This window comes from Uloborus diversus, chromosome 3, assembly GCF_026930045.1.
Source record: "Uloborus diversus isolate 005 chromosome 3, Udiv.v.3.1, whole genome shotgun sequence".
Taxonomy (NCBI): Eukaryota; Metazoa; Arthropoda; class Arachnida; order Araneae; family Uloboridae; genus Uloborus; species Uloborus diversus.
This window is the reverse complement of record NC_072733.1, coordinates 133,815,408-133,836,396: the sequence shown is the minus strand read 5'-3', so window position 1 is coordinate 133,836,396 and position 20,989 is coordinate 133,815,408. Positions and strand designations below refer to the sequence as shown.

The following is a 20,989-nucleotide window of genomic DNA, read 5'->3' as shown; positions in this document are numbered from 1 at the left end:
AAGAATGCATCGATAAAAGAAAAGAAAGTGGAGCAATAAACAAATAAATAAATGATTGAATAAAATAGTGAATGGATAAATAAGGGAATTATTAAATGAAGGAATGTAAAGGAAATAATAAATAAATATGCAAGTGATTTGATAAAGGATTGAATAAGTAAATGAAATGAGCTATTCCACTTTGCTCCGCATGCGCTTGACTAACTGTATAAAGCATTTAAAATATAAATTAACTTAATATTAAACATGGTACACTTTGAGGGAAGGAGGTAGGACAGAGACAAATGTCATACCCGTGCTCTGTCGTCTAGCTGTGCGCTCTCACTGCAGAATAAACTGGTTTTTCAGGCAGATTGTTTGAAACCTATCGGTGACACGTTTGTGACTGCTAGGTGTGAGCAGAGCCTCATAGTTATCTTGATAGAAAAGAAAGATGTTTCCGATAACCAAATTTTGGGTTAATAGTTTAAAATTGTCTTTTAAAATATTTAAACTAACAGCGTGAGTCATTCTTTTATCAATAAATTCCAAACTACTATGTTCTGATGCTGATGTGCACCCTCACACAACAGCACCTTCACCTTCCTGATTAACTGATCCAACTAAATTCTTAAGATTAATTCCTCATTTCTTTATCTTTTCCCTGCAATTATACAATATTGGAACCAAAATGTTGAATTTCTTTTCATCCGTAAATAAGATGTTATTCCAAAATGTTTCCAGCTTATTTATCATTGCTTTTTTGACAGGAAGCGTAAATGTTCTGTTTTTTGTTCGCACAAAAAAAATTCTGCCGGAAGAGCTCCCATTTAATCCAGCTCCTCAGATAACTCGGTGAAAACTTTTAAGTGAAATTAAAAAGCAAACTGTTTCATTAAATCCTGTTAAAACTTTTACAGCACTTAAATGTGTATTTTTCATAAATTTTTTAACCGTAAATCTCTGATCACGCTTGGTTAACTTTGTCGGTTGATTTTTTTTTACCTTGTTTTTGATCCGATTCTTTTCTTTGAAGCATTTTATCATGCACTTTAAAATGGAATGGTATAAATTAACTAATTTAGCAATGTTTCAAACTGATTTACCGCTACTATGATAAAAAAATCAGATTTTGAATAGTGTTTGTTGTTTTTTTACGAATGCCAGCTATTTTAAAGTGATAAACAGAATACTAGGGAATAAATAAACAAAAAATTAAATCCAAATGCCTTTTATGGGGCAACATAATGCAAAAATGATAAAATAAAACGACACATGATAATTTTAATCATGATTTTATTCGAAAATATTACAGTACACAATGAGTTTTGTGGTGTGTTATTTCTCTGTCTCTTTGCTTTTTGACCCATTTTCAAAAGAAAAATCAGTCAATAGTTTGAAAAAGAAAAACTACTAGTTTTATTTAGAATGACATAGGAATGATGTGAACAAATATTTGTTTTCATATTCGAATTCAGCTTCATGTTATTTTTGTTATACTACAAAATTTAATTGCAAATACAAATATTTCGGTCAATCTGATTTTTAAAAAATAGCCTATTAGAGCCTTCCTCAATAAATGGACTGTTCAACACAAAAATAATTATTCAATTCCAACCAGTAGTTCCTGGGATTAATGCATTCAAACAAACGAACTCTTCAGCTTTATATTATTAGTATAGGATCAACTAGACAAGTCACTGATCGGGTAACGATCCTGGCGTCACTAACAATGAAACTTTCGCCATGACATGATAATTTGATAATATGTTTTGGTAATATTTGACATGCAAGGAAATACTTTATTTTGACAAGGCTGAACTGGATCCGATAACTTAACTGTTTTACAGGTAAGACTAATTTTAGGAGAATGAAGAAACAAAAAAGTGGTCAACAATGGACGCTATCTACTGGAGTTTAGGGTTAATCCATTGGAGTTAGATTTAAAATTTGAACTATCAAAATGTCATCAAACAGGCAATTGTGTTATTCAAATGAGGCAGTGAGAAACAAAGGGATGTAAGTGGCAAAATTGAAAATTTGGAGATAATACAAATACAAATACAAAAGTGACGACCAGCAACAGGCTCTGGGCCCAGCTAGACTGGTCCTAGTCAATTTACAATCCCCAGTGAAGATCAATGGCCCTCTTAAAACTGTCTACTCCTTTGCTCATTACCACCTCTTCCGGTAAGCTGTTCCAAGGTTCCACTACCCTGCTAAAATAATAATTTTTCCTAATATCCATGTTGGCCTGAGATTTAAATAGCTTAAAACAATGACCCCTTGTCCTGTTTTCAGTGCTAAACTTTAGCCCCGTAACATCTTTCGTTTTAATAAATTTAAACAGCTGAATCATGTCCCCTCGGTCTCTTCTTTGCTCAAGACTGTACATTTTTAGCCTTCTAAGCCTGGAATCATAATCTAAGTGGGAAAGTCCACTTATTAGCCTTGTAGCCCACCTTTGAACCCTTTCCAATACATTAATGTCTTTCTTAAGATAAGGAGACCAAAACTGAACAGCATACTCCAAATGGGGTCTTACCAAACTTCTATATAAGGGCAGAAGAACTTCTTTAGATTTATTTGAAATAGATCTATTGATAAACCCAAGCATCTTATTGGCTTTGTTGCTAGCAATGCTGCACTGTTGGCTAAACTTTAAATCCTGACTTATTAAGACCCCCAGATCAGTAACTTTGTCTGCCTGACTAATGACTGAACCTTGCAAATAATAACTTGTACACTTATTTCCATGCCCTAAATGTAGCACTTGACATTTCCCAACATTAACAGCCATACCCCATTTATCAGCCCACTCCGTAATATGATCTAGATCCTCTTGCAGCTGATTTGCTTGTTCTTCATTTTCTACAGTCCCCATAACTTTGACATCATCAGCAAAACAATTCATGTTCCCAGAAATATTTTTGTGAATATCGTTCATAAAGACAATGAACAAAACAGGCCCTAACACTGATCCTTGAGGAACCCCACTTAAGACCTCACTCCAATTAGAATAATTTCCCCTTACAACTACTCTTTGTTTCCTTCCGGTCAGCCAATTTTTTACCCAAATGAAAGTTTTTCCTCCTATTCCTATATCAGCTAATTTGCTAAGTAGAGCAACATGCGGTACCTTATCGAAAGCTTTTTGAAAATCAATGTAAACAACATCTACAGGCTTCTTATTGTCCAAAGCCATGGTAACTTTGTCATAGAAATGTAATAAATTAGTTGCACAAGGTTTACCTTTCCTGAAACCGTACTGAAAACTAGTCAATAGATTATTAGTCTCTAGAAAATTTACTATCTTAATTTTCATCAATGTTTCAAAAATTTTGCAAACCACTGAAGTTAGACTCACAGGTCTATAATTTCCCGCATTCCCTTTAGACCCTTTCTTGAAGAGCGGTGTAATGTTAGCCAGCTTCCAGTCCTCTGGCACTGTCCCCGAATTATAAGAAGCATTGAAAATGTTTGCAATTACATCTGCTAATTCCTCTGCACATTCAACTAAAATTTTCGGATAAATATTATCTGGCCCCGGAGCCTTAGTCTCTTTAATTTTTTTCAAATGAAGTAAAACGTCATTCCTGGAAAATACAAAGTCCTCAAACTGTACAATAGCTTGTGTCTTGTTGGTGTCAACTGTTGAGATACAGTTATCGTTAAAAACACTCGAAAAAAAGTTATTAAGAACATTAGCAATATCACTATCGTCCTGAATTAAAATTCCGTGCTCATCAACCAGTGGCCCAATATGACTATTTCGAACTTTCCCCGAATTAGCGTATGCAAAAAACCTCTTGGGATTCCTGTTTATGTTATCTGCCAGTCTTTGCTCCAACTCTCTTTTCTGAATCCGTACCAAATACTTAAATTTACGCCTTGCCTTACAATATTGGAGCCTATCTGCACTGTGACCTGTTTCTCTAAACCTATGAAAAGCAGCTTGCTTGTAATTTAGAGCGTCTTTAGTTTCCCTGGAGAACCACATTGGCTAAATTTTAGTGTTGACACCCTTTTTCCTAAAAGGAACATGATCCCTAACTGTATTCGCTAGATTTTCCTTAAACTCTGCCCACTGAAGATTCACATCGCTATTGTCCAATCCAGAAGAAAAAACTGCTTTCAAACTCTGCCGAAGTGCCACAAAGTCAGTATTTCTGAAATTGGGCACAAACGTAAAATTCTCTACTTTGTGCATATCAAATTTAATCCCAAACCTAATACTGTTGTGGTCACTGTCTCCAATGTGTTCCCCTACACATAACCCCTGAACAGAGCCTTCCATGTCGCAGAAAACTAGATCTAAAATCGCGTCCTGTCGAGTACCCTGAGTTACAATTTGATCTAAGAAACAGTCACCAATTACTTTCAAAAATTCCTCTTCTCTGCTATTACTATGGTAAAAATTATTCCAATCAATTCCTGGAAAATTAAAATCTCCCATTATGATGACTGACCCCTTGCTAGAAATGTCACTAATAATACTAAACATCTGTTCGTCTTGACCCTGGCTTAAGTTGGGTGGCCTATAAATGTTCCCTAAACGTAGTTTATTTCCCTTATTGCTCATCAACTCCAGCCATATCATATCAATCTCATTAGGTTTATCATTAATTACCAATTCATTGCAAGTTAAAGTGTCTCTGACATAAAATAAAACCCCACCACCTCTTTTACCTACTCTATCTTGTCTAAACAAATTATACCCAGCAATAGATAATAAATCATCATCACTTTCGGTAGCCCATGTCTCGGTAACTCCAATAATATCCAACCTCTCGTCTATAATTATGCTTTTCAATTCTTCCATCTTGTTCCTAATACTACGAGCATTTGTATAAAAAACCTTAAGTAAGCCCATCTTACTTTTATTTAATGCTGCACGATTGTTTGAATCCCAAGTGTTAAAATCTTTTCTCTTATTAGCCACTCTATTTCCGTTTCTACTAAAATCCCGATAGTTAGTACCCTTTCGAATTCTGCTCCTTAAACCATGCCCCCCATTCCAACTTAGTTTTTTGATTCTGAAGCCTCTAAAACCAAACCACTAACCATTTTGACCCCTGTAGAGCTCAGATGTAGGCCATCCCTAGCAATCCAATCTCGTTTACATTTACTCCATACATCAATAAACCTGATACTACGCTTAACGCAAATTTCCTTGAGTACCAGGTTCATACACCTAGCCCATTGGTTTAACCAACTCCTATGCACTCCATACCTGGGAAGCAAACCAACCACTTGGACATTTGCCAAACAGTTGGTTGCTTTGTCCAACAGGGAATCCCATTCCTTTGTAAACTCATCATTGTTACTATGGCCTACATCGTTAGTTCCCACCCACAAAGTAACTACATCCTCTTTATTAAATACCCCCTTCTTTTCAGCAACCCTATTTACATCTCTCACCCGAGCCCCTGGCAAACAACATCTAGCCACCTTACGTCTAACTCTGCCTATTGAGTTTCCCACCTCACGCACCATTGAATCTCCCAAAATTATACCCTTTGTTTCCCAGTCAGTCGCCTCAGCAATAACTTTCCCCTTTACCTCTGGAATTTTCCCACTATCTAACACACAGCTAATTCCCACATCCTTTTTACTAACTTCCTCCTTTAATTCTGGAATATTCCCACTATCTAACACACAGCTAATGACAACCTCCTTTTTGCTAACTTCGCCCTTTCCCTCTGGAGTGTTTACCCCATCTACATGCCTACAGCCTAATGCTAACTCACCCATAACGAGTACAAATGGTAGGTGAACCTCTCCTCTGTCTTGTGGCAAGAAATAGCACTAGTAGTCCTGGTTGGTGCTGTTATACAGCATGATTTAGAAAAACATTTCAATGAAAGTCTACCTACAACCTTATTTTTAAATGTGTTTTACGCAAAACTTGAAAATGTCCCCTTACATCCCTTTGCTTCTCACTTCCTCAAATGTAGAAGCAATTTTCACTCGTCATACCTTGACAGGCGATTTTCTATTATTTTATAAGTAAGAGAAGTGTTAATATGAGCTCAATTGAAAAGGCTACCCAATAGTGATGTGCATAATTGAGATCTCATAATCAAATCACTCAATTATTCAAGATCTTTCGAGAACTCAATTATAATGAATTCTCGATTATCAGATCGCAAGTTCTTGATTATCACAACTCGAGTTCTCGATTATCGTATCTCGAGTTCTCGATTAACAAATCACCAGTTCTGGATTGTTACATAAAGGCTGGCAGATGACATTGATGGGAATCCTAAGAGGTTTTTTGCTTACGCTAATTCTGGGAAAGCTCGAAACAGTCAAATTGGGCCTTTGGTTGATGAGTATGGAAATTTAATCCAAAACGATAGGGATATTGCAAATGTTCTAAATAACTTTTTTTCCAGTGTGTTTAACGATAACTGTATCTCAACAGTTGACACTAACAAGACACAAGCTATTATACAGCTTGAGGATTTTGTATTTTCCAGGGAGGAGGTTTTATTTCATTTGAAAAAGATTAAAGCAACTAAAGCTCCGGGACCAGATAATATTTATCCAAAAATTTTAGTAGAATGTGCAGAGGAATTAGTGGATGTTATTTTGAATATTTTCAATGCTTCTTACAACTCGGGGACGGTGCCAGAGGACTGGAAGCTGGCTAACATAACGCCACTCTTCAAGAAGGGGTCTAAAGGTATTGCTGGGAATTATAGACCTGTAAGTTTGACTTCGGTGATTTGTAAGATTTTCGAAACTTTGATCAAAATTAAGATCATGATGTTCGTAGAGACTAATAGTCTGTTGACTAGTTTGCAGTATGGTTTCAGGAAAGGTAAATCCTGTACTACTAATTTATTGCATTTCTACGACAAGGTTACCTCAGCTTTAGATAACAAAAAATGTGTGGATGTTGTTTATATTGATTTTCAAAAAGCTTTTGACAAGGTACCGCATGTTGCTCTTCTCAGCAAGTTAGCTGACATTGGAATAGGAGGAAAAACTTTACTTTGGGTAAGAAATTGGCTTACTGCTAGGAAGCAAAGAGTAGTTGTGAGAGGAAATCATTCTAATTGGAGTGATGTTTTAAGTGGGGTTCCTCAGGGATCAGTTTTAGGGCCTCTTTTGTTTATTATATTTATGAATGACATCAATGAAAATATTTCTGGAAGCATGAATTGTTTTGCTGACAATGTAAAAGTTATGGGGATTGTCGAAAATGAAGAACAAGTAAAACAGCTGCAAGAGGATTTAAATCATATTACTAAGTGGGCAGATAAATGGGGTATGGCAGTTAATGTAGGGAAATGTCAAGTGCTACACTTAGGTCATGGAAATAAGCATATGAGATATCGTTTACAGGGTTCAGTCATAAATCAGGCAGAAAATGTTATGGATCTGGGTGTCTTTATAAATCAGGACTTCAAGTTTAGTCAACAGTGCAGTATTGCTAGTAACAAAGCCAACAAAATGCTTGGGTTCATCAATAGATCTATTTCAAACAAATCTAAGAAAGTTCTTCTGCCTTTATATAGGAGTTTAGTAAGACCTCATTTGGAGTATGCTGTGCAGTTCTGGTCGCCTTATCTGAAGAAAGATATTTTTGTATTGGAAAGGGTTCAAAGAAGGGTAACTAAATTAGTAAGGGGACTCTCAGATTTAGATTATGATACCAGACTTAATAGGCTTAACATGTATAGCCTGGAACAAAGGAGGATCAAAGGGGACATGATTCAGTTATTTAAATTTATCAAAATGAAAGATGTAAATGGATTAAATTTTTGCGGGGAAAGCAGGACAAGGGGTCATTGTTTTAAGCTATTTAAATCTCAGGCTAACTTGGAAATCAGGAAAAACTACTACTTTAGCAGGGTCGTGGGCACTTGGAATAGCTTACCGGAAGAGGCGGTAATGAGCAAGGGAGTGGATAGCTTTAAGAGGGCCATTGATCTTCATTGGGGACTAATTAATTGACTAGGACCAGCCTAGCTGGGCCCAGAGCCTGTTGCTGGTCGTCACATTTGTATTTGTATTTGTATATGTCGAGTTTTCGATTATCACATCCTGAGATCTGGTCTCAAAATAATTGAGAAGTCAATCGCTCGAGATCTAGATTCTAGAGATCTCGATTGTTAATTGCTCGAGCTTTCGATTTCAAGAGATCTCGATTATCAATTACTGGAGTTTTCGATTTCGAAATATCTCCATTGTCAATCACTCGATTATCAGAAATATTTGATTTCCAAGATCTCGATTATCAGAAGTATTCAATTCCCGAGATCTCGATTATCAAAACCTCTCGATTATGCCCACCACTACTAGCCAATATACTTGAAAAACCCAATGGTAGAATGAAGCCAGGAAACTGGAAGTGCAAAGTGGTGAGAGACGATTGTACTATTGTTGGAAATTTCATGTAGCTTTTCAAATCTTGATAAATACAGTCGACTCTCGCTAATTGGAAATTGAAGGGAAGACATTCGAGTTATCAAAAAATTGAGTTATCGAAAATCTTACAAAAAATCATTCCATTAATATAAGTACTATGTACCTCAAATAAAATCGATTACAAAATAAGAACTTACCATACTTTATTTAAAATAACTGTCAAGAGGAGTTTAATGTTTATTCTTTTTTCTTTCCACATCAATTGCACTTTCCAGATGGGAAATAGCTCTTTTAGAATTGAAGACTCTCTTCCATTCTTCGCAGATTTTTTGGCTTACACTGTCACTTTCCCCACAAATTCTGTAAAATGTAATGTTGTTTCTTTTCTTAAAATGTTCAAACCAACCACTGCTCGCTTTGAAATCTGTAAAGCCGAGTTGCTTCCCGAAATCCTCCGCTTTTTCTCTCAATATGTTTCCACCAAGTGGAATATTCCTAACACTGGGTTATCCATTTTATCAAGCTTTTTTCAACTTCTGGATATTCCTTGATCTTCATTTTTTTTGATCCCCTTGATTATCATCAAAGTTTTAAGAATAGTCTCTTTGTTTTTGAGAATGGTTGAGAGTGTGCTGTTCGGAATGCCAAACTCCTTCGCAATATCAATCTTTTTCTTTCCCCCTTTTTCAACTGCATCAATCACCTTGTTTTTCTTTGCAATAGAAAATGTAGTGCATTTTTGTTTTGTAGCCATAATTCGATGAAAAATAAACCTTAGCTTCTTTGCAGCACTATTAAGTAAAGTAGGGAGACGAAGTCTAGAATGAGAAAGGGTTGTGTTCGGGGAACTGGTCACTCAGGTTGAGAGAAAGTTTATTCTCGAAACTCGACCATTGTCCATTGCTGACAGAAAACAGCAGCTGAAATACGTCTCCCCTCCCACATACCTGTGGTGAACACAACTGTGAAAATTACAAACAAAAGAGAGAGCCCAAGGACACATTTTTCTTCTTAAGAGAGCGTAAAACAAGAGATAACAAAGTAAAAGGGATAGGAGTTTGAAAATTGAGTTTTGAGAGTGAGTGGGAGAAAATTCGAGTTATATAGAAGATGGAAAAAATACTTCGAGTTAAGGAGATAAAAAGATAAAAACTTCATTACAAAAGCATTAAAGGTGCAGGGAAATACCTTTTTTTCGAGTTCTCAAAAATTTCGAGTTATTGAAGTTCGAGTTATCGCGAGTTGACTGTACTTTACTTTGCTTCATTTTAAATTCATCCTATTCCTCTATGGAATTACTTGGCAATAAATATTTATCTGTTTGGCTAGATGTCCCCCCCCCCCTTGTTCCACATCTTAACCCTAACTTTTATAAACATTTCCATCCAAATTATTTCTTTTAATTAATTTTCTTTTTGGAGAAAGGAGATAAGAGGAATCCCTTTTTGAAAATTTGAGACATTTTGTCATGTTTTTGTCCATTTCTATTTTTGAATTGATTTTCAAGCTAAAACAACTATGACATTTAAAAAGAACATACTTTTGTTTGTAACAGGAAAATATTATTTTATTTGGCACATAGGCTGTAAATGCCTTATTTTCTGATTTTTTACATAGTAAGGCAACAAAACTTGATTTCCAGTATGTGAAACTGTGTCACATCAAAGGATAATGTTACAATCATTTTGTTTAATTATAGACAGCAAAATTGAAAGAAAATTGAAGATTTTTGAAGGATCTAGTATTACCCAAAATGTAAAAAGTGGTGAAACTAAACAAACACAGCTGTATGTATAAAATGCTCTTTTTTCTCTTCATACTTGATATCATCCCATTTTTCTTTTTAGTAAATGTAATGAGCAATGACCTTATTTCTCCAATAATCTTAGGAACAGAAATTCTCCAGTTATACAAAGGAGGCAAAATTTCATTCCTGAGTCTATTGAAAAGATAACTTATAAAGATGCTAGTGATTCAAGAAAAGAAGTCAGTTCTGAGTAAGTTTTAAGTCCTGGTATCTTTCTTTAAAATTCAGCTTGGTGCTGCCCAGAATTCACCTAAGGAAGGGTTACCCCTTACTTTTTAACGTATGTATGAATTATTGTAATGTGGACTTCTTGGGTGATTTTCAAATGCATTGACACATTAGGTTCAAACCAATTTAATTATTTTTAGTTATAAAAATAAAACTTTCCTAGATATAAATTCCTTAAAATGTATAGCTTTCTAACCAGGTGATTATTTGTAAGTTAATTTGCTTAGATTTTAGAAATTCCAAAACAATTCTTGGCAAGTCATCATTTTTTTTCATGCATGTTACTTTTGCAAAACATTCTATAATTTCCTTTCTAAAAATAAATAATCTAACAAATCTTCATCAAACTGTATTAAATACTCAGTAATAAATCAAAATGGTATTAATATTTACTTATTTAAGAAATTTTATGTATTTGTATAACTGTTTTCCTCATGAATGTTACTTTGTTTCCTAAATAAAGGATAAAGTTTATGATAAAAACATATTAAATTGAACATTAAATGTTTCCATTGCAATTACCGTGAATAGCTAAAAAACTTCCATAGTAAAACCAATTTTTGAAGATTAAAGAAAAAGTTTATTAATACCAATGCATTTTAGCTATAGTGTGACGTAGTGAGTCACAGAAGTAGCGTTGAAAGAATTTCAGCTTTCAATTTAACACCAATCACACCACGAACAAAAAAAGGACTAAACCCCTTTTAAAATGTAACAAAAAAAAATTTATTTACAGAGGAAAAAAAAATAAAAAAACGATTGATCATGACATAGATGGGATTACAATGTACTCATGGCAAACACAGTTGCCTCGTGGTGATCACAAAAAAATCACGGTTTCACATATGAAACCGGAGAATGCCTATGGGCACCTATTTCAGTGAAGTCCAAGAGCAATCTGCCCTCCCAAAGTTCAGACCAAAAAATCTTTGTGACGGCAAGGGGCTTGTCAGTTAAGCCCCCTTAAAATTTCCCATTGGTGGGAACATGTTGACGAGCACCGCGGCGTAGTGGTTCCATCGAGAACTCACAGCCCGGATTCGCTGGTTGATCCGGCGCCTCATTAACATGAGGATACACCTCCACGTCTGCAGGTTTGCGGCAAGTCAAAACGGATCACCGGCCAGGCCTGACAGCAGACTCGACACACTCAATTTTGAAACTGTCCAAAGTGTCGCCAGCTAGTCATGTCCATTCTTCAGGTGTGGGAATCCAACCCTGACACAAAGGGTAGTAGAAGAATAGCTGTCCGTCAGTTCCGCAGAGTTCGGTCGGGCATCCCCGTCGCACAATGGACGCGCGGCATCAAAAAGGGCACAGGACTGAAGATGCCACAATAGTAATACTTAAGAGAGATGGTAACACTCGTGAGAAATCGGTTCATGAAATAGTTTATTGTAGAGTTTTGGCTGTAATTCCTCTAAAATATGTATGTATTTCAATACTATATCTTAAGAACTAAGAGTTTTTCCTAAACAACACACACAAATTTCATTTTTGAAAGCAATAGCTTTGTGTCAGTGTTCACTCTTCAATTTTCAATAAATGCAAATTTATTATGTAGCATATATGTACAGGGTGTTTCAGTTAAACGTTTCAGAACTTCTAAGAGGGGTAGGGTACATCCTGACAAGTCAAAATCATCAAGCAATGTGGGGTTGGAAATGCTTTCCTGATGCGGTGTTACACACAAAGGAACCATAGAGAGTCCATAAGTGAGAAATCCTTTTAATAATACATGAAAAGAAGCAAAAAGTACATGGATTAAAGTAAGTGTTCTAAGTTTCTTCCACGGACTTCATGCACATCTCACATCTTCGGCGCATGGGACTCTGAACAGTCTGGAATACTCCCGGCATATGAAAAATTTCTCGGGTTTTGAAATCATTTCTGACCTCCCATTGCCATATTATTTCAAGTTGTCAGGATGCATCCTAACCCTCTTAGGAGTTCTGAATACAACATCCATAACTATGGATCTACTCATTATTTGGGTTTATTTTATCATGAGTGTTACTCCCTTCTCCTGAATGTTATCTGTTCCAAGTAACACTCATGAGATTTATAGAAGAATTCTTCCCTGGAATAAATTCTATCGGTGTTTTAGAAAATTTAATATGGTGTCTTGTTTCCTTAACAAATGAGCTGATGTGTGCCTCACATGACTTCCTTTTACTCCAATTTAATGTCATTTTCCCATTATTGGTAATTTTAATGTGATTCAATAGCTTACTTTTTAAATATCACCAACAGCTGCCAAATTGAAACTAGATTTTAAAAAAAATCGCCAAATTCGTCGCCAAGACCAAAAGACTGGTGATATATCGCCAAGTGTCCAATAAATTGTAACACCACTTGAGTTTACATCGAAATTAACAATGATTTCCTCCCAAAAAAGGGCAAAAGACCCCCTTCGAAACACCCGAATGCAACCAAAAGGGGAGGTGCACAACTAGACCCCACTAGGAGTCTACATACAAAATTTCAACTTTCTAGGACATACCGTTCTCTAGTTATGTGACATACATATGCACATACGCACATACATACGTACATACAGACGTCTAGAGAAAACTTGTTGTAACTAATTTGGGAATTGTCAAAATGGATATACGTTCTATGTACGATTCATGTGTCTATACGTTCTTAGGCACTTATCTGGGTGTGGTCAAGTCGAAGAAAAAAACTCAATATTCATTCATGGGTGAGCAAAATGGAAATTAAGGTCGATTTTTGAGTGAAAATTTTTTCGCGAACACAATGCTTCCTTTTTTGTAAAAGGAAGTAAAAATACATTGCTGCCTAATTGCATATTTCTATACTTAGAAAAATATTACAAAATAAATGAATAACACTCATGAGAGTTGATTAAAATACTCCTCCCATTGAATGATACATTTAAATGTACAACATATAAAGAATAAATATATACATTTTTGACTTACAGATTAGAACAAGAAGAAACAAAATATGTCCTCCCTAACACTGTTGCTAACCTCTATAAAGAAATATTTTACACATAAAAAATATTTTATTTCCTGGGGTAGCACTCATGAGTTGCACTTAAGGACACAAACTGCATTGAAATTAGATGAGCAGTGTTTAACTAACAAATATTACTTCTTTCTTTAATGCACAAAAAATAAAAAAATGCCTGAAAGCATACAAAAAAGATAAAGTTGATGCAAACTTTCTAATTAAGACAAGACAATTTCCATTACTTGCTAACTAAAGTAATAGAAAAGGCGACGACTTTAGAAAAATTTGTGGATTGAGTTTTAACGCCATTATTAATTAAACCACATTTGAGACGCGACTTCAAAAATCATTGGGACATCCACAATAAGACTCCTCCTTCCTTCCTCCAGTTTAGAGTTCCATTTTTATTTTTATGAAATTGAGTGCCTTGTTGATTTGACATGGAATTACCCATTGCCATGGATTGCGGTGAATAGACATTTTGCCTATTACAGGTTCTTTTGTGTGATTAGCATAATCAAAGCCGACTAAGCAAAAATCTGTGGTCCAATTTAAGGGTTCCCCAGCTGACCTATTTTAAAAAATACATTACTTAATTTTAGTGCCTGAAGTGTGGTGGGAATGAGGGGAATCTCGCTCACCCTCTTGAAACACTAAAATAGATGCATACATATATATATGTGTGTGTATGTATGTGTTTATAAGGGAAACTCTTTTTGCCATGATAAATTTCTTGCTGCTCCACTGGCGTGAAGTGATCCTACATAGTATAAAATGTACCAGAAAAAGGCCATATAAAGGCCCTATTTTTTAATCTGTTGGAAGGGTGAGAACCCTGGTAAACTACTAATAAACAAACTCAATAATGTTGAGGAATATATGTTTTCCCTTCAAAGGGAAAAACAGACCACAATTATATTACTATTTCTCATAAGGGATATTCATTATTTCTATTTATTTTATTTCATTTAACTTTTCTATAATAATAATGATATAATAACAAAGAAATGTAAAGGAATTATTGTCTTCGCGAAAAAAATTTCACCCAAAAATCGGCCTTAATTTTCATGTTGCTTTCCCCCGAATGAATATTGAGTTTTTTTGCAACCCTACCACACGTGGGTATATGCCTAAGAACGTATAGACACCCGAAATATCCATTTTGACGATCCCTGAATTAATTACAACGAGTTTTCTTGTGACGTCCGTATGTATGTATGTATGTACGTATGTGCATATGTATCTCGCATAGCTCAATAATGGTATGTCCTAGAAATTTGGTACGTAGACTCCTAGTGGGGGTCTATTTGTGCACCTCTCCTTTTGGTTGCATTCGGATGTTCCAAAGGGTGGGTCTTTTACACGTTTTTGGGGAGAATCATTGTTAATTTCAATAATAACTCAAGTTGTGTTATAATTTGGCAATATATCGCAAAGCCTTTGGTGGGCAAGTTTTTCGCCAACTTGGCGACAAATTGGCTTTTTTTCCCCAATCTGTTTTTGTTTTTTAAATCTTGGTCCACTATTGGCGATATTTAGAGAGTTAACCATTGAATCACATTAAAATGTCCAAATATTGAGAAAATTAGTCTGTATAAAACTTTTCTTGCTTCAGAAGCAAACTTGGGGTAAAAATATTTAAGTGTTTCTTTGCTTGCTCCAAGGCACTGTTATCATTAAATTGACCTAAAAGGAAGTCATGTGATGCACACATCAGCTCCTTTTTTTACTGGGATTGGTTAGTATTACTATATAATAAATGTAAAACCATTGTAATAATTGATGTTACGGAACCTTGATCAATTGAGGCCCGCTTAATTTGACTTGTTTTGATGTCTCCTCGGGGTGTCGAGTGATTGAGGTTTCACTGCATATATTTTTATCTAGAATTTCAAACACATCCGATTTGAGGAAGAATGTGAACCTTACTGCTCCAGTTCATAATGATGCTGTGCCTTCTGATGAACCTAGCACAGAAAAAGATATGAGCTCAAAGTAAGCCTAGTACACCAAAACTCTTCTCATTTGATTTATTTAAGTAACCCTCTAATTTATGCACTATAATATTTATATTAAGAAATGTGATATATGCATTAAAATAATAGCTCTAGTTTTCATTCACTACCTTATTATCTTAATTATGATATCATTATATTCCTTTTTCACCAATATTTCAAGTAGTGCATACACTGGTGTAAGAAATTAAGAGAATTCTGTAACGAGTGTTATTTATGATCATGCATGTGTAGTTTAAAGCATTATTTCAATGTATGTACATACTAAATTTCATTAAAATCGGCCCAGTAGTTCTGGAGATAATTGACCATGTTTGAAAATTGTCTTAATTTCTTACACCAGTGTATATTAATAATGTTTTTTCTCAAAATAATGTTTATTTTGCCTGATCTTGTGTTTGTGTAATGTTTAAAATTATGATTGAGTACCTTTACATAATCTTGTAAAAACAAAGCTTTCGAGGTGCGTATTAGGGTATGTCATAAAAATGAAATGTTTAAACTGTGGCCTGCACATTTGGGATGCAATGTATTTGCACCAGAGATATTCATTTCTGGTATTTTGAAAAATTTTAAGATTTAGCTACTGGAAAACGAGCTTAAAGGTTTGAAAAAAAAGGTAAATAATGGGCATTATCTAAAATCTTTATGAAGATACAAATGTTTGAAACTCTTGTTTTAAAACTAGCTTCCTTTAACACCTTTTCCTATATCATTATGATTAACTACATTCCTTTCCAGTTTTAAGTGCATGAATAAACCTCACATTTTCATGAAATTGACTGAAAATGGATTTTTTTAAACAATTTTTGTACATTGTAATATTTTTCCTTTTATGGTCCAGTAATATGTTTTTTTGCAATAAGTGTGCACTATGCATCTCTTTGTTAAAAATGCAAATATATTTCATTGCATTAACAACAGAGAACCCACCACAAGGAGCTGGCTGCACTTCATGCTCCCCTCTGCCCTTCCCATTCATCCAACCAAGGAGGAGTCATTACAGGACTTACATTTACTTCTACTGCACGATTTTAAACTAATTTCAATGTTTGGACCAGGATTTGAAGTTGGACCTATGATTGAGTTATGACATTATGATCGTAGGTATAAAGTTGCTCTTGTAAATCCATCTTTTGCTACTACCTGATCTTTTGCCTTGTATGCCTTTCTCTGAACTGCTTTACATTTTGACTGTTGCCCACTACTATGACCTATGACAAGTTCTCAGAATTGGCATAGTAGCCATTTCTTTGGATTGCCAGATCAACTATGTTTAGGAGATCAACAGACAAACAACTTGAACATTGTGCAACTTTCAATAAGTGTACAGGTCCATGTTTCATGGAATTTTTCATTTTTAAAATACAATTTTGCTGTATGGAACCAGAAGAATAATTTAAGATATGACTTAAGAATACATGCATACAGGCAATTCTCTGTAAACTCATAAATGGCTGTCTGAACCGAGATTTTAAAAAATAATAAAATTTAATGAAGTAACCATCACTTTTAAGTTAACTAACACATTGAACCTTTATAGCCCAGTTGCATTTAGAAACATAATAATTAAAAAAAAAATTTCTATTAATTTTTGAAGCGCTAAAGACACAGTCCGCTGGCTGTCTCATTCCCAGAATTCCAATTTTAAGGTTATTTAAAAAAAAAAAAAACTGTCTACCCTACATACATTTTGCAATTGATATCTAAAAATAGAATAATGCAGTTATATTTTTTTCATAGACAAAGATTCATTTATGCATTTTTCAAATTCAATAACGTGATGTAACTGTTGTCTGGAGTTTTTTAAAACAGTCATCTGCCTAAAACTCAAAGCCACAACAGAAAAAATCTGTTATGTTTACAAATGTTGTTTGCCTTGAAGTGAAACATAGTCAGTGTTAAGTTGGCAAAATTGTCGAGAACTGCGGCGGAACGACATTTGGTTTGGCGTGTGAGCGACATTTGTGATGGGAGCCTGTGTCTTAGTCTTTGCGACGTACAGTCCCCTGGCAAGTGATTTTATTAATATTAGTTATTTTAATTATTACAAATTTTACTTATTATTTCTGTGAAATGTGCCCAAATTTATCAGAACCTTCGCAACAAATTATATTCCAATTGTTTTGCAAATATTATGCAATTAATTGAAAATTCACAGTCCCAAGGCTACAGTCCTCTTTTTAGCAATATGGCAGGGGACTGTTGTACATGCCTGGGGGCTGTAAATTTCATACATTGATTATTATTTAAAAGTGTTTTTTGCCTAAATTTGTTCATTTGTAGAAGTTTTCGAAATGAAGGAATCATGAGAGCTTAAAAATATGTATGTTTCGAGTTAATTATTATACTTGACATAAATTATGTAACAGGGTGATTGCATACACTTGAGATGCCTCCTTAATAAAGTTATCCCAAGAGAGAGTATTAGAAAAAATTACTTTTAAATTAAAAAAAAAAACGCCTTCAAAAAACACTAAGGAACTAAAAAGCAAAAAATAACTAATTACACTTACATACTATTTCCTACCCAAAATTAGAAATGAAATTTATTTTAAAATTTCAGTACAAAAATCAACTAAACACCCAATTATGAAACAAACATTGATTTTAATTACCATACGATGCATTATTTTAAATAGCTAACTAATTACATACAATCTCTTAATTTTTAATAACCCTTTGAAGTCGGGGCCTCCTATAAACTACTACCTAACGTAACTGACAACCCACTGAATCCTGAATTAAACACTAATTTAACTAAACACGAAATTAGTCTAAACTTACTCGGTCACGTTAGGTAGTAGTTTATAGGAGGCCCCGACTTAAAAAAGTTATTAAAAATTAAGAGATTGTATGTAATTAGTTAGGTATTAAAAATATGCGTACAGTAATTAAAATTAACGTTTGTTTTATAAGTGGGTATTTAGTTGATTTTTGTACTGGAATTTTAAAATAAATTTCATTTCTAATCTTGGGTAGGAAATAGTTTGGTAAGTGCAATCTGTTATTTTTTGCTTTTTAGTCCCTTGGTGTTTTTGGAAGGCAGTTTTTTTTTAAATTTAAAAGTAATTTTTGTTTTGCTTTTTAGTGGTGTAAATATAAAATAAGTTTATAGGATAGAGTACGTGGTACATGAAGTTGAGGCCTTTCTTACGTGCATGTGGAGTAAGAAAACATCAAGCACATGAGTCTGACAACAACTAAAATGAGCACGATAGAAAAGAAATAGACCACAGCGTTTTGGAGACTTATGACAACTGTAGGCTTTTTCAAATGGGCAACTATGTACAAAAATTTTTTGTCTTTATTATTATTTCGACTTTATCAAAATTTGCTTTCCGAAAGCAAATACACAAGTTACTAAAAAACAACGAAAATCACTTTAAGTTTAAAATTGTAAATTAAATTTCTCAACAATACGTATCACACAACCCTCAATAAAGCTGTCATTGATTTAAGTAATTAGAACTTTGCAAAAGGATGAGTACATGTAGCTCTCAGCGTAGTCAAGACTTGAAGTAATAGCTCGATCTGAATTAGAACCCTTTAAACTTTTAACTAAACCTCACAATGAACGAGCATTAGTAGAAATGCAACAATTGATACATCTCATTTCTGATGAAAAGTTATAGACCAGTTTCAATATTTAGTTAGAACCATTTAAATGTTTACGGTTTCCCAAACTACAAATAAACTGTAAATTGCAAGTCATAAAATTGTAAATTATAAATTGTAACATTGTAAGTTGTTAAATTTTAAATTGTAATTTATGTTTCACAAGAATACATGTCATGTAATTTGTAATGAAAGTTGCATAGTTCTTCAAATGCCCCCATTATAGATGATGATAAAAAATTCCACTAGAATGAATTTTATGTTTGCTTCAGATAATCCTTGATTCAAAATTTTCATTATTATAACTCTTAATAATAATATTTTTTAGTACTTTCTTTAACTATGGGTAAAGAAAACACATACCTTTGTTTTTTATGGCATTTTTTTTAACAATGGGTTTTATATTTAATTGTTCGTAAGGGAAATTACATGAAATTTATTGTTTTTTACCCATAACTTTTCTCTAAAGAAAAAATAGGGTAAATCAAAGATTTGGAACTTTGGAGTAAAGTCAGACCACTCCCTATCCAATAAACAGAAAAAAAAATCATAAAAACCGGTTCACTAAGTGAGACGATATACAAAGTTAATAAAATACAAATCGTTTTAAATCTGAGTATGATATTTGAAGAGTTCCCTCAATTTCGTCAAATCCGAACTTGATTACCATTAGACCGCGGGGGAAGTATACTGTTTTAGATTAAAAAAAAAACTTTCCTAATCTGTACACTCAGGGGCGTGCACAGAAATTTTGGGGCCCGTCACAAATGACTTTTCCATGCACCTCTCTATATTGCTTACCCCTATAGTTCACCCCTAGTTTTTAAAAATATTGGGCCCTCTTCATTCTCAGTCCCAGACCAACAGGTGTTCTCCCCCCCCCCCCTGTTCACGCTCCTGGATACAGGTGTCTTCAAGTATTTGTAGAACATAGTACAAAGAAGAAACTAATCCGACGAGTTCAGAACCTCCTCCTTTTTTTTTGAACCCTGCTAATTAGTAAGATCCTATTTTCAAATTAAACTGGCGACTTTGTGAAATAGTAAATCTAAAATACAGGTCAAACTTGAGAAATCAGACATCAGTTGACACATATTATTATATAAGTTAAACCATCAGGGAAGGGTGTTCTGTATTCAATTCCCCTTGGATTCAACGCTAAATATGTTTAAAAACTGAATTAACAAAAAAAAAAAAAAAAAAAATTAATGAATAAATTAAGTTATTTTAGTTATAAATAATAATGTAATTGATTCAGTTATTAAAGTAGAAAAAATGTATTTAATTTACTGCTTTGCTATGTAATAAAACATTGGCAACACCTATAAGTAAAAATTAGCAGGCGGCGAAAATTAATCATCCATATGCCGCGAGAATTCTCGTTCAAGACGAAGGCCAAACCTTTGCTGTGAAAATACACCTGTCACGGAAAATCCACGCGACCTGTGACGTATTCCGCCCGCTGACGTATGCTGGATTACGTATCCACAACGTGTGAAATTCATACTTTCTTGGATTTCTCCGGGACCCCTAATCAGATCCAGACCAAATTACCATGGGACCATCTGGGAAGTATACCCTTTGAAACAAAAAAAGAATTTTTCAAATTAGTTCAGTAGTCTTGGAATAATTTTCGAAAACATACATAAAAAGCCGCATGATGAAATCATGACCTCCTTTTTTGAAGTCTGTTAAAAAGAGAGGAGCAGAGCTACTAAGGTATCAACATTGAAAAAATGATCAAAATTAGAAGAGATGGAATACAATGAAAGATTAACATACCAAAAAGAGAAGAAAAAAAGGTTTCGAGGAAATATAGTCAATGATATGACACCACGGAAACACAGTACTGCCTTAAAGAATCGGAAAAAACATTTCCGTATGCCCAGCTAAACAAATGAGATTGTACAGTTACCAATACCTATATGCATGAAAATGCGCCATCATCAGATCTTGAAATAGAAGTATCCCCCTTTTCAAAACA

The 20,989-nt window shown here is 34.3% G+C and overlaps 1 protein-coding gene across 3 annotated transcripts in view; it reads left to right on the top strand.

The window, feature by feature from the left end:
* LOC129218588 (HBS1-like protein) overlaps positions 1 to 20,989 on the top strand; it is a 163,711-nt gene that overhangs the window by 49,664 nt on the left and 93,058 nt on the right. For all 3 annotated transcript variants that reach the window (XM_054852902.1, XM_054852904.1, XM_054852903.1), the window contains exons 6-8: positions 10,058 to 10,145; positions 10,248 to 10,355; positions 15,260 to 15,367. In XM_054852902.1, coding sequence (XP_054708877.1) covers positions 10,058 to 10,145; positions 10,248 to 10,355; positions 15,260 to 15,367 — 304 coding nt within the window. The remainder of the gene's footprint in view (positions 1 to 10,057; positions 10,146 to 10,247; positions 10,356 to 15,259; positions 15,368 to 20,989) is intronic.